General features: G+C 45.5%; 2 protein-coding genes and 1 pseudogene across 2 annotated transcripts in view; 1 reads left to right on the top strand and 2 right to left on the bottom strand.

Annotated features, from left to right (window-relative positions):
- The window catches only part of HDAC1 (histone deacetylase 1), a 47,038-nt gene that overhangs the window by 12,208 nt on the left and 21,996 nt on the right, over window positions 1–12,834 (bottom strand). Inside the window, exon 3 of the mRNA XM_017527929.2 lies at window positions 7,019–7,136. Coding sequence (XP_017383418.1) covers window positions 7,019–7,136 — 118 coding nt within the window. The remainder of the gene's footprint in view (window positions 1–7,018; window positions 7,137–12,834) is intronic.
- LOC108303948 lies at window positions 22–2,316 on the bottom strand (annotated as a pseudogene).
- On the top strand, window positions 8,009–8,509 carry LOC108303949 (H/ACA ribonucleoprotein complex subunit 3-like). The gene has a single exon (XM_037738258.1). The coding sequence runs from the start codon at window positions 8,057–8,059 to the stop codon at window positions 8,249–8,251; it is 195 nt and encodes a 64-aa protein (XP_037594186.1). The 5' UTR covers window positions 8,009–8,056; the 3' UTR covers window positions 8,252–8,509.

Here is a 12,834-nt window from a genome sequence, read left to right as displayed (position 1 = left end):
TTTTTTTTTTGAGATGGAGTTTCGCTCTTGTCAGTCGCCCAGGCTGGCGTGCAGTGGTGGGATCTCAACTCATCGCAACCTCCACCCTATGGTTTCTTTTTCTCTTTTTATTTGGTTGGCACCAGTGTTTATTTCAGGAAGCAGGTCTGGAAGACCTGGGTCTGTCCAGTGGAGTCCTGGAGCCTCCAGCTTCTTACTGGCCTTCGGGTTATGGAACTTGTGTCCAGCAAAGATAGCCTTGTCTCCAAGAGCCTCCTTGATCCTCATGAATTGGCTGTATTTGGCCAGACACTCCGAGTGGCAGGGGGTGCCAGTCTTGATCTGTCCTGTGCAGAGCCCCACAAAGTCAGCAATGAATGTGTCCTCAGTCTCCCCAAAGCAGTGGCTCACCATCACCCCCCAGACGTTAGACTGGGCCAGTTTGCATGCCTGGATTGATTTGGTCACTGAGCTGATCTGATTGACCTTCAGCAGCAGACAGCTGCAGGCCTTCTCAACAGCCTGGGCAGTCCTCTTGGGGTTGGTGACTGTCAGGTCACCCCCTACAATCTTAATGTCCACCCCCAAGAGGAACGAGGTCCAAGTGGCCCAGTCATCCTGGTCAAAGGGGTTCTCGATGGAGATCATGGGATAGTTCTTGATGAAGCTCTTATACAGCTCTCGAGCTTCTCCCCAGTGATGTGTCATGCGGGATCATCGGGTGACATGAAGTTAAGATCGTACTTCCCATTTCAACAGACGCTGCCACATCCATGCAAATCACCACCTTGTCTGGGTAACCCGCTGCCTGGATGGCCGTCTTCAGCAGCTCCAAGGCCTCAATGTTCTCCAGAATGTTGGGTGTGAAGCCACCTTCATCACCCACATTGGTGGCATCCTTCCCATACTTGGCCTTGATGATCCCCTTAAGGTGGTGGCAGACCTGAGCACCAATGCGCATGGCTTCCTTGAAGAAGCTGGCTTCCACAGGCAGAATCATGCATTCCTGCATAGCCAGCTTGTTTACAGCATGGGAGCTCCCATTGATCATGTTGAAGGCTGGCACTGGGAGTATGAGGTCAGGGTTCCCGGCAAAATCTGCAATGTGGCGGTACAGGGGGACCCCCTTCTCAGTTGCTCCCACCTTATACACGGCCAAGGACACACCCAGGATGGCAGTGGCCCCAAACTTTTGACTTATTCTCAGTCTCATCCAGCTCAATCATAAATTTGTCAACTTTTTCTTGATCCACAACACTTAGTTTCTTTTCCAGCAGAGCAGGGCCTAGAGTCTTGTTGATGTGTTCCACAGCCTTCCAGACTCCCAGGTAGTGGGCTTTGTCTCCATCTCTTAGTTCCAGAGCTTCATAGATACCTGTGGATGCCCCACTGGGCACAGCTGCTCAGAATCAGCCCTTGGCTGTGTGCAGGTCCACCTCCACTGTGGGGTTGCCCCTGGAGTCCAGGATTTCCTGAACAAAGATTTTCTGCATGGCCATGGCTGGGATGTCTTCGCTGGAGGTCGGAGGGAGATCCGAGGCTAGGTGGCAACTGGGGCAGTGTCCCTGCCCTCCGGTTTCAGGTGATTCTCCTGCCTCAGCCTCCTGAGTAGCTGGGATTACAGGCACTTGCCACCATGCCCAGTTAATTTTTGTATTTTTAGTAGAGATGGGTTTCACCATGTTGGCCAGACTGGTCTCGAACTCCTGACCCTGTGATCTACCTGCCTCGGCCTCCCAAAGTATTGGTATTAAAGGCATGAGCCACTGCACCTGACCGGTTTGTCTGTCTTAAAGTATCTGTGAAAATATCTGTCTGTGAAAATATACCCTGGCTCTTTTGCAAGTCCTTTCACATATACAACCTCGTTTGATCCTCATAACAACTCTATGAGCTGGACAGGACAGATATCAACCCCACTGTGCAGAGGAACAAACAGATACCAAGAAGTTAAGCGATTTGCCCAAAGTTATAAAACCAGGCAGTAGCAGAACCAGAATCAGGGTCCAGGGATCTTGACTCCCACAGTCCTGTCTGTGTCTTACTCCTACATTCACAGTGACGACTGGAGTAAAGTTATTTTGGGCCTAATGGGGTGAAAGTACCAAGTAGTACATAATGTGGAAACATATTCAAATAATAAGGCAAATGAAATGAAAACAGGAAGGAAAGCACACCTGGAGGTTGTGGACTCCCAGACCTAGAAGAAACTTATAGCTCCAATCTCCTCTCACAGAAAACATAACTGCTGGCCAGGCACGGTGGCTCACACGTGTAGTCCCAGCACTTTGGGAGGCCAAGGTGGACGAATCACTTGAGGTCAGGAGTTTGAGACCAGCCCGGCCAACATGGCGAAACCCCTTTTCTACTAAAAATACAAAAATTAGCCAGGCATGTGCCTGTAATCTCAGATACTCAGGAGGCTGAGGCAGGAGAACCACTTGAATCTGGGAGGCGGAGGTTGCAGTGAGCCGAGACCGTACCACTGCACTCCAGCCAGCCTAGGCAACAGAGCGAGACTCCATCTCAAAAAAAAAAAAGAAAGAAAGAAAAGGTAACTGCTGAGACATCAATGAGCTACAGGAAGTCAGAGGCAGGTGTGGGGCTGCATACTTAGTCTCTTGCCCAGCCTTCTACTGTACCCACTGTTATCAACAGGAGTTCCTAAAGTAGAGGAAGGAGCAGCCCTGGATGAGAGTGGAAGAGCCCAGTTTGGACTGTGATGTAAAATTGCAAGACACGGTTGAAGCTCAGGATCTACAATAACCACAAGAGTTACCAGCTCTGGTCTGCCTTGAACTTGGAGGGTGCCAAGATCAGGTGCTCTGAGGAAGTGCGGCTGCATGAGGGAGTATGTAGCGCGTGGCTCTCTTCCTCATTTCCTGGGTAAACACTGAGAGGCTGTGTAAATAAGAACTTTGGTCCCTGGGCCCAGGCTGTTTATCCATTGGCAACTGATTTCCCTCTCTGGCCACTTCCTCCGAGACAGAGTTTGGCCTGCTTGTGTTTCCAAAGCTTTGTTTATACTCTTATTTGGGATATGGAGCCCCCATGGGAAGAAATGGGTGTTTTGGACATGAGAAAAAAAACCGTATTTTTCTTCGGGCCCCAAACCAACATGTGGCTCAAATGACCAGCCCATTTATTCCCAGTCAATAAGCTATGTGATTAGAGATGGAGAGGGGCAGATGGAAGAGCAGATACTCATGTGAGCTAATCTGTGAGGCTAGGGAGGACTTTTCTTTTCTTTTTTTTTTTTGAGACGGAGTCTCAATCTGTCTCCTGGGCTGGAGTGCAGTGGCATGATCTCCGCTCACTGCAACCTCCGCCTCCCAGGTTCAAGTGATTCACCCACCTCAGCCTCCCAAAGTGCTGGGATTACAGTCGTGAGCCACCGCCCCTGGCCTTAGGGAGGACTTTTCTATGGGTTTTCTCTCTTTCTGCTATAAACACTTTTCTCATTCTGACTACCTTTAGACTAAAGGGAAGCAATACTAGGTGAGAGGTGGAAGCAGTGGTAGGCAGAGAAGGCAGTAAAATGCTCATTGCAGAAGAGATGTGGGGATTAAACACTAACCTCAGGATAGTGCTTATACGTTGGCCACGCTAGTAATAGGGTGGGGGGTTGTGGGAGTGGGGGAGAAAGGGTATGTATCAAGGAAAGATGCCCAAGGGGGCATCAACTGTATTGATAATATTTTCTTTTTTTCTTGTTTTTGAGATGGAGTCACCCTCTGTCGCCCAGGCTGGAGTGCAGTGGCACAATCTTAACTCATTGCAATTCCCGCCTCCCAGGTTCAAGTGATTCTCCTGCCTCAGCCTCCCGAGTAGCTGGGATTACAGGCATGTGCCACCATGCCTGGCTAATTTTGTATGTAGAGACAGGGTTTCATCATGTTGGCCAGGCTGGTCTTGAACTCCTAACCTCCTGATCCACCTACCTCAGCCAGGTGCTGGGATTACAGGCTTAAGCCACTGAGCCCAGCCGATAATGTCTTTTTCCTCAGGCTGGGCAGTGGGTACACTAATGTTCATTATACTACTTTTTATGCTTTTTGTGTGTGTCTAAAATATGTTTTTTTTTTCTTTTTTTCTTTTTTTGAGATGGGGTCTTGCTCTGTCACCCAGCCTGGAGTACAGTGGCACGATCACCATATGCCACCACACACAGATAATTTTTGTATTTTTAGTAGAGGCAGGGTATCACCATGCTGGCCAGGCTGGTCTCAAATTCCTAGCCTCCAGTGATCCACTGGCCTCAGCCTCCCAAAGTGCTAGGATTACAGGCATGAGCCACCGTGCATGGCCTATGTGTCTAAAATATTTTATATGCACTATATTTTTAAAAACTCTAGAACTGGTGGACTAGAGTTCCATTCTGCATTCTATCACCACCTTGCTGTGTGCCTAGAAAAGTTTACATGTTTATAAAATGGATAAGAATGTCTCCCAATTTTCTACCAATCCTTTTTATCATATTTTCACCATAAGCCCCCTAAATGCATTTACTTGTGTTCCCATTTTCACTTACTAAATATTAGGTCAGAACTTCTGATCAAGGCTGTCAAAGTGACCAGAAAGGGTTTATTACATTTCAGCCGTGAGCAAGGAAACCTGACTTATTTGGTCTTATCACAAGTATAACTTCCTAGGTTAGGTGTGTGGGATGGGGTGTGTGTGTGTGTGTGTGTGTGTGTGTGTGTGTGTGGCGGGGGTGTGGGTGGTGGTGGTGTTCTTTTTTTTTCTTTGAGATAAGTTCTTGCTATGTTGCCCAGGCTGGAGTATGGTGGCGAGATGAGACCATACTTCAATACAGCCTTGAACTGGGCTCAAGGGATCCTCTTGCCTCAGGCTCCTGAGTAGCCAGAATCACAAGGATGTGCCACCATGGTCTCAAACATCCAACCCCAGGTGATCCGCCCGCCTTGGCCTCCCAAAGTGCTGGGATTACAGGCACGAGCCACTGCACCAGCCAGACTGAATTTTTTAATGTACAGCTTTAGAATGCTCGGTTCAGAAAAACTGGAGCATCACAGCAGAACCTGCACACTCCTAAGGGCATAATATTTTGTCTGCCTTGATAAGTTTGTAAATAACAAAAATAAGTTATAATAGCAAAAGCTACTATTCATGGAGGGTAGATACTTCAAATATATTATCTTTACTTATCCCCCCATCCTTTAATATTATTGTCTTTTTAAAATTTTTTTGGTCTCACTCTGTTGCCCAGGCTGGAGTGCAGTGATATAATCATGGCTCACTGCAGCCTTGACCTTCCAGGCTCAACAGATCCTCCCTCTTCAGCTTCCTGAGTAGCGGGAACCACAGGTGTGTATCACCATGCCCAGCCAATTTTTTTTACTTTTGTAGAGATGGGGATCTCACTATGTTGCCCAGGCTGGTCTCAAACTCCTATCTGGGCTCAGGCAGTCCTCTCACCTTGGCTTCCCAAAGGGCTAGGATTATGGCCATGAACCACTGTACCTGGCCTGTCTTCCTCTTAAACAGGGAAAATAACACCAGAGGGTTTAGGAGACCAGGGATTCAAACTAAGACATTAAAGGTCATTTTCTTTTTTTTTTTTTGAGACGGAGTTTCGCTCTTGTTACCCAGGCTGGAGTGCAATGGCGCCATCTCGGCTCACCGCAACCTCCGCCTCCTGGGTTCAGGCAATTCTCCTGCCTCAGCCTCCTGAGTAGCTGGGATTACAGGCATGCGCCATCATGCCCAGCTAATTTTTTGNGCTAATTTTTTGTATTTTTAGTAGAGACGGGGTTTCACCATGTTGATCAGGATGGTCTCGATCTCTTGACCTCGTGATCCACCCGCCTTGGCCTCCCAAAGTGCTGGGATTACAGGCGTGAGCCACCGCGCCCGGCCAAAGGTCATTTTCTTACTTCAATACCAAGCTGCTCCTCTAGTAAGAGCCCACCCTCCTGTGAGTAGAGCCTGATCCTTGGCCTAAATGGGTTAAGGAAACCTCTAAAGCCGTCTACAGGAAAAGCATGAATTTGTCTCATCTTGGAGGCAAACAGAACCCTGCAATTCAGAGAGCAAACACCTCACTCACGGCGGCTGGCAGCTCCTCGAGTTGTTGGTAGCAAAGAAGCTTAATGCTTCAAGGAAAGTCCCTGTGGTTCTGTCAGCAATGCCACTGTACAGTTATTATAACTAATAAATAACTTTCTTCCTTGAGAATAAGACTACCTTGTGGTCAGCAGCAATAAACAAGTGCCGAATATTTTCTGACACAACATAAGCTGTCATAAGTTAATCAAAACTTCTTCTGGGACAATGCTGTTACACTATATGAAGTCTTAGGTGCTATGAGATAATTTCTAAAATAACACAAGGGGGAAGTCACGTATGATAATTTTGTGACGAATTTGAACAATTTTTTTTCCCTACAGCTAAAATAATCCCCATGATTCCTACAAACTAAGTGTGGTTTCTAAGATGGGACCTGTTCTTAAGTTTCAAGTCTAAGGGGTCAGGGGCAGGATGACCTCATCTCAAATACTACACTGCCTAGAATCTGTCCTGAGTGGCCTCTAAATTCTCAACTAATACCCACAAAGTCAAAACAGTTACAGTTGGACAGAAATGAGAGATCATGTGGCCCAGCCCACTTTACAAAAGAAGAATCTGAGGGGAAGTGACTTGCCCAGTCAGCTGAGAGTTAGAGTTAAATTTTACTGTATCTATTGTCTCCCCGTCCCAGGTCAGTGCTTTTTCCACTACAATAATTACAGTACTCTTGGGACAGTGTTGTGAACATAATCAGAAAAAGTCCTACCTCTATCATTTACAATGAGGAAACATGAGAAACCAGACTTTCAGATGAAACAAGGAGGTATAATATATAGATATAAAAGAAAAACCAAACTTGAAGGGAAAAAGCACTCTGGCACCTTTGGGAGGCAGGGGAAATCACGCGTCCACTGAAGGGGAGGCTCAAGGACAGGAGAGCGGGCCTCTGCAGTGGAAAGGGAGATGCAACTGGGGGCTTGAGAGTGTGGAGGGAACAGAAGGGACTCACATCTCTGCATCTGCTTGCTGTACTCGGACATGTTATCCGGACGGATGGAGCGCAAGAATTTAATGTAGTCATCGCTGTGGTACTTGGTCATCTCCTCAGCATTGGCTTTGTGAGGGCGCTAGAGGGCAGAAGGGAGAAAGGGCAAATTAGTTTTGACCACTGCCAGTCCACTCAATCTAGTCTGAACATTTACATTTCTGCCCAGCATGGCGCTAGCTGCTATAAAGAATAAAAAAAAAATAACTGATTAGATTCAGGCCTCAAGAAATTTACCATCTAACTAGGCAAACAAGATGTATCAGAAGACCTAGAGCAGCTCAACTTAGGCAAGTTCTTATCTCTTGAGCCTCCATTTCCTTATTTACTAAACAGGGACAACATGGACTGCACAGGGAAGTTGTGAGAATTGGATGAGATTGTTAAATCTCTTTGTAAACTGTAAAGTGTTTTACAAAATTATTACTTTTTTTTTTTTTTTTTTTTTTTTTTTTATTTTTTTTTTTTTTTTTTTTTTTTTTTTTGAGACAGAGTCTCGCTCTATCACCTGGACTGGAGTGTTGGAGTGCTATAGCATGGTCTCAGCTCACTGCAACCTCTGCCTCCTGGGTTCAAGCGATTCTCCTACCTCAGCCTCCCGAACAGTTGAGATTACAGGCGCCCACCACCACGCCCAGCTAATTTTTGTATTTTTATTAGAGATAGGGTTTTGCAATGTTGGTCAGGATGGTCTCGAACTCTTGACCTCAGGTGATCCGCCCTCCTCAGCCTCCCAAAGTGCCAGGATTACAGGTGTGAGCCATGGTGCCCAGCCCACAAAATTATTCCTTTTTATTATTAAATATTATATAAAGGCCGGGCACGGTGGCTTATGCCTATAATCCCAGCACTTTGGGAGGCCGAGGCAGGCAGATCATGAGGTCAAAAGATCAAGACCATCCTGGCCAACATGGTGAAACCCCGTCTCTACTAAAAACACAAAAAATTAACGGGGCAGACCGAGCTGCGTACCGAATTGGAACCTCTGGCTTAAGAGTGATCATGTTTCTCCAGTATTACCTCAACGAGGAGGGAGATCGGGTCTATACGCTGAAGAAATTTGATCCAATGGGACAACAGACCTGCTCGGCCCATCCTGCTCGGTTCTCCCTAGATGACAAATACTCTCGACACCGAATCACCATCAAGAAACGCTTCAAGGTGCTCATGACCCAGCAACCGCGCCCTGTCCTCTGAAAGTCCGTTAAACTGATGTCTCTTCTGCTGCCTGTTAACCCTCAGAGACTCCATAACCAAACTCTTCAATCTGTGAGCCCTGATGCCTTTTTGCCAGCCATACTCGGTGGCATTCAGTGTCATCATGGCGATTGATCATGCTTGTGTGAGCCTATCATGGTGGCATTACCCTTAAAGGGAGCATGTTTGACCTTTCTCATATTTTAAATTGCTGCGAGATTATTAAAGATAAAATTATTTGAAAAAAAAAAAAAAAAATTAACGGGGCATGGTGGCGTGCGCCTGCAGTCCCAGCTACTCGGGAAGCTGAGGCAGGAGGATCACTTGAAGCAGAGGTTGCAGTGAGCCAAGATCACGCCACTGCGCTCCAGCCTGGTGACAGAACGAGACTCCGTCTCAAAATAAATAAATATTATATAAAATTACGGACAGGCCGGGGGTGGTGGCTCATGCCTGTAATCCAAGCACTTTGGAGGCCAAGGAGGGCGGATCACCTGAGGTTGGGAGTACAAGACCAGCCTACCAGCCTGACCAACATGATGAAACTCCATCTTTAAAAAAAAAAAAAAAATTATGGACAAAATGGCTCCAAGAGTTCAAAAATAAAGGGTATCTAATGACAACTGAAACAGATGAGAAATCTTTTATAAGTCATCACATCAACAATTTTGATCACATCCTTCCCACTAACACTTCTCTGACCTGATAATTTCCTGATAATATCCCAACATTCTGACTCCTCCTTCCTTCTTTTAAAAATTCTCTTCTTTTCCTCCCATCCCTTAAAGGTAGGTCTTCTTCAGAGATGACCCTCTGCCTCTCTAATTATCAATACAATAAAAGTCCTTACTTAATGTCATCCACAGGTTCTTGGATATTGTGGCTTGTAAGTAAAACAATGTATAAAGAAACCAATTTTACCATAGGCTAATTAATATAAACAAGAACTTAAACTCCTACAGCATATTTCTGTCACAAAAACATCACTAAACTTCTAAATAAAGACCCAAAACACTTCAAACATTAAACCCTGAAATAAATGTGAACTATACATATATTTAAGAAAGATTTATAAAAATAAGAAAGATCATTATTGGGCTGGGTGCAGTGGCTCATGCCTATAATCCTAGTACTTCAGGAGGCTGAGGCAGGTGGATCACTTGAACACAGGAATTTGAGACCAGCCTGGGTAACATGATGAAACCCTGTCTCTACAAAAATATAAAAAATTAGCCGGCTGTGATGGCACTTGCCTATAGTCCCAGCTACTCAGGAGGCTAAGATGGGAGGATCACCTGAGCCCAAGGATGCCAAGGCTACAGTGAGCTGCGATCTTGCCGCTGCACTCCAGCCTGGGCAACAGAGCAAGACCTTGTCTCAAAAAAATATATACATTATTATTTACTCAATTTTTGGTGAATCAGTTTATATTGAATGGGAATCCATAAACCACAATTAATCTTATTTTGTTATGTTAGTTTTTCAGGACATCATATTATATTGCTGATGTACTAGTACTATTTACAATGCCATTTTGAAACATGCTGAGCATTTTTATTATATGTATGATTAATTAATACCAAAAATCTTCTGATAATTTTTCATCAAACATAATTTGATTCATTACTATATGAACAGAAAATGAATTTTGATGGTTATACATGACAATATAAAATCAAATTATATCACAGCAATAAGTTGTGATTCTATTAAACATTTTTGAAATCTTTAAAAAAAAAAGTGACGACAGTTGTTATGGTGGTGGGATAAATCAAGTAATAAATGTATGCAAAGTGAAAATTGCAAGGAGTACCTTCTGCCATCATGCAGTTCAAAAACGAACAATAACAAACATGGCAGGCTCAATGAGTGTTTTTATATCACATCTTTCATTGTTGTGCACCTGTATGATCATTGTCTACTTTATGAATTTTTATTTGACGATCTTTGGATTTCAAGGGTGGCCAAAGCCTGTCCCTGCATCACAGCACAAGCAACCAACCTTGGATAGGATGCCATTCCATCACAGGGTGCTCTCACACCCACATTCACACTTGTGCAGACTAGGGCCGGAAAAACATGCCAATTCACCTCACATGCCAATTCACCTCACATCTTTGGGATGAGGGGGAAACTGGAGTACCTGGAGAAAACCTACATAGACATGGGGAGAATGTGCAAATACCACACAGATAGTGGCCACAGGAATCAGTTATTTTTCTCCTCAACATTATAACTAAATAATGCTAAGCTAAGTGATATTTCAAGAACCTGCCGTATTTTCTGTAGTTTATAAAGCATTTTCAACACACAGCCAACATTTATTGTTTTCTCTCTGGCAGTCACTGTTCCAGGCACTTTAAATGCTATCTCATATGATTCTTACAACAACCTTTTAAAGATCTAAGCCCTGGAGGATCACTTGAGCCTAGGACTTCCATGGTAGCCTGGACAACATAGTGAGACCCTGTCTTTTTCTTTTTTAAAAAATAATTATGGGGCCAGGCGCAGTGGCTCACACTTGTAATGCCAGCACTTTGGGAGGTGGAGGTTGCAGTGAGCTGAGATTGCACCATTTTACTCTAGCCTGGGTGACAGAGCAGGAATCCATGCAGTTGCACGGGTCACATGACCCTTTAGTCAACCATGAAATTACAGGCAGGCAGATGACCTGAGGACTTAGACCACTCTGGCTAACATAGTGAAACCCCATCCCTACCAAAAATACAAAAATTAGCGGGGCATGGTGGTGGGCACTTGTAATCCCAGCTACTTAGGAGGCTGAGGCAGGAGAATCGCTTGAACTCGGGAGGCGGAGGTTGCAGTGAGCCGAGACAGTGCCACTGCGTTCCAGCCTGGGCAACAAAGCAAGACTCCATCTCAACAAATAAATTAATTAAATAAAATAAAAATAAAATTTTAAAAATTATCAGGCAAACTTTCTGAGCCAGAATAGGTTCAGACTCCCAAGTTTTTCAATTCTGAAAAACAAAACAAAACAAAACAAAAAAACACTTTTAAAGTTCATGGCCAGGCACGGTGGCTCACACCTGTAATTCCAGCATTTTGAGAGGCCAACGTGGAAGGATTCCTTGAGGCCAGGAGTTTGAGACCAGCCTGGCTAACATGGTGAAACCCTATCTCTGCAAAAAATACAAAAATTAGCCAGGTGTGGTGGCAGGCTACTGTAATCCCAGCTACTCAGGAGGCTGTGCCATTAGAATCAGGGGGCAGAGTGTGCAGTGAGCCCACATGGTGCCACTGCACACCAGCCTGGGCGACACAGCAAGACATGTTTCAAAAAAAAAAGTCCATGGCCGGGCACAGTGGCTCATGCCTGTAATCTCAGCACTTTGAGAGGCCGGATGGGGCAGCTCACTTGAGGTCAGGAGTTTGAGACCAGCCTGGCCAAAATGGGGAAACCCCATCTCTACTAAAAATACAAAAAATTAGTCAGGTATGGTGGCAGGCCTCTGCTACTCGGGAGGCTGAGGCAGGAGAATCTCTTGAATCCAGGAGGTGGAAGTTGCAGTGAGCCGAGATCATGCCACTGCACTCCAGCCTGGGCAACAGAGTGAAACTCCATCTCAAAAAAAAAAAAAAAAAAAAAAAAGGTTCACGCTATTATTATCCTCATTTTGCAGGGAGGAAACTACAGAAGAGAGATGTTAAGTAACTTCCCTGGGGTTACACAGCTGGTAAACTAGAAGGAATCCAGAGATCTGGCTCCTGTTGCCCAGGCTGGAGTACAGTGGCATGATCTCGGCTCACTGCAACTTCCACCTCCTGGATTCAAGAGATTCTCCTGCCTCAGCCTCCCAAGTAGCTGGGACTCTCATTTAATCCTCACTTAACTTAATGAGGAATATAAGACTGAACAACAGATACTGTTTTATCAAAAACAGTCGGCCAGGTGCAATGGCTGATGCCTGTAATCCTAGCACTTTGGGAGGCTGAGGCACATGGATCACAAGGTCAGGAGTTCAAGACCAGCCTGGCCAAGATGGTGAAACCCTGTCTTTACTAAAAATACAAAAATATTAGCCAGGCATGGTGGCAGGTGCCTGTAATCCCAGCTACTTGGGAGGCTGAGGCAGGAGAATTACTTGAAACCGGAAGGCGGAGGTTGCAGTGAGCTGAGATCGCACCACTGAACTCCAGCGTGGGCAACAGAGTGAGACTCCGTGTCAGAAACAAACAAACAGCCATAGTGAAGCCAGGTGCAGTGGCATGCACCGTAGTCACAGCTGCTCAGGAGTCTAAGATGTAAGGATTTGGCTGGGTGTGGTGGCTCACGCCTGTAATCCCGGCACTTTGGGAGGCCAAAGCGGGTGGATCACCTGAGGTCGGGAGTTCGAGAACATCCTGGCCAACATGGTGAAACCCCGTCTCTACTAAAAGTACAAAAATTAGCTGGTGTGGTGGTGCACACCTGTAATCCCAGCTACGCAGGAGGCTAAGACAGGAAAATTGCTTGAGCCCGCGAGGCAGAAGTTGCAGTGAGCCGATATTGCATCACTGCACCCCAGCCTGGGTGACAAGAGCGAGACTCTGTCTCAAAAAAAAAAAAAAAAAAAAAAAAA

This window comes from Cebus imitator, unplaced genomic scaffold, assembly GCF_001604975.1.
Source record: "Cebus imitator isolate Cc_AM_T3 unplaced genomic scaffold, Cebus_imitator-1.0 Scaffold51, whole genome shotgun sequence".
NCBI classification, from domain to species: Eukaryota; Metazoa; Chordata; class Mammalia; order Primates; family Cebidae; genus Cebus; species Cebus imitator.
The sequence above is the reverse complement of the archived record's forward strand: the minus strand, read 5'-3'. Positions and strand labels throughout refer to the sequence as shown.

Bases quoted from the DNA above. Each gene is read 5' to 3' on its own strand.
- LOC108303949 (XM_037738258.1), top strand. From the start codon at position 8,057: ATGTTTCTCCAGTATTACCTCAACGAGGAGGGAGATCGGGTCTATACG.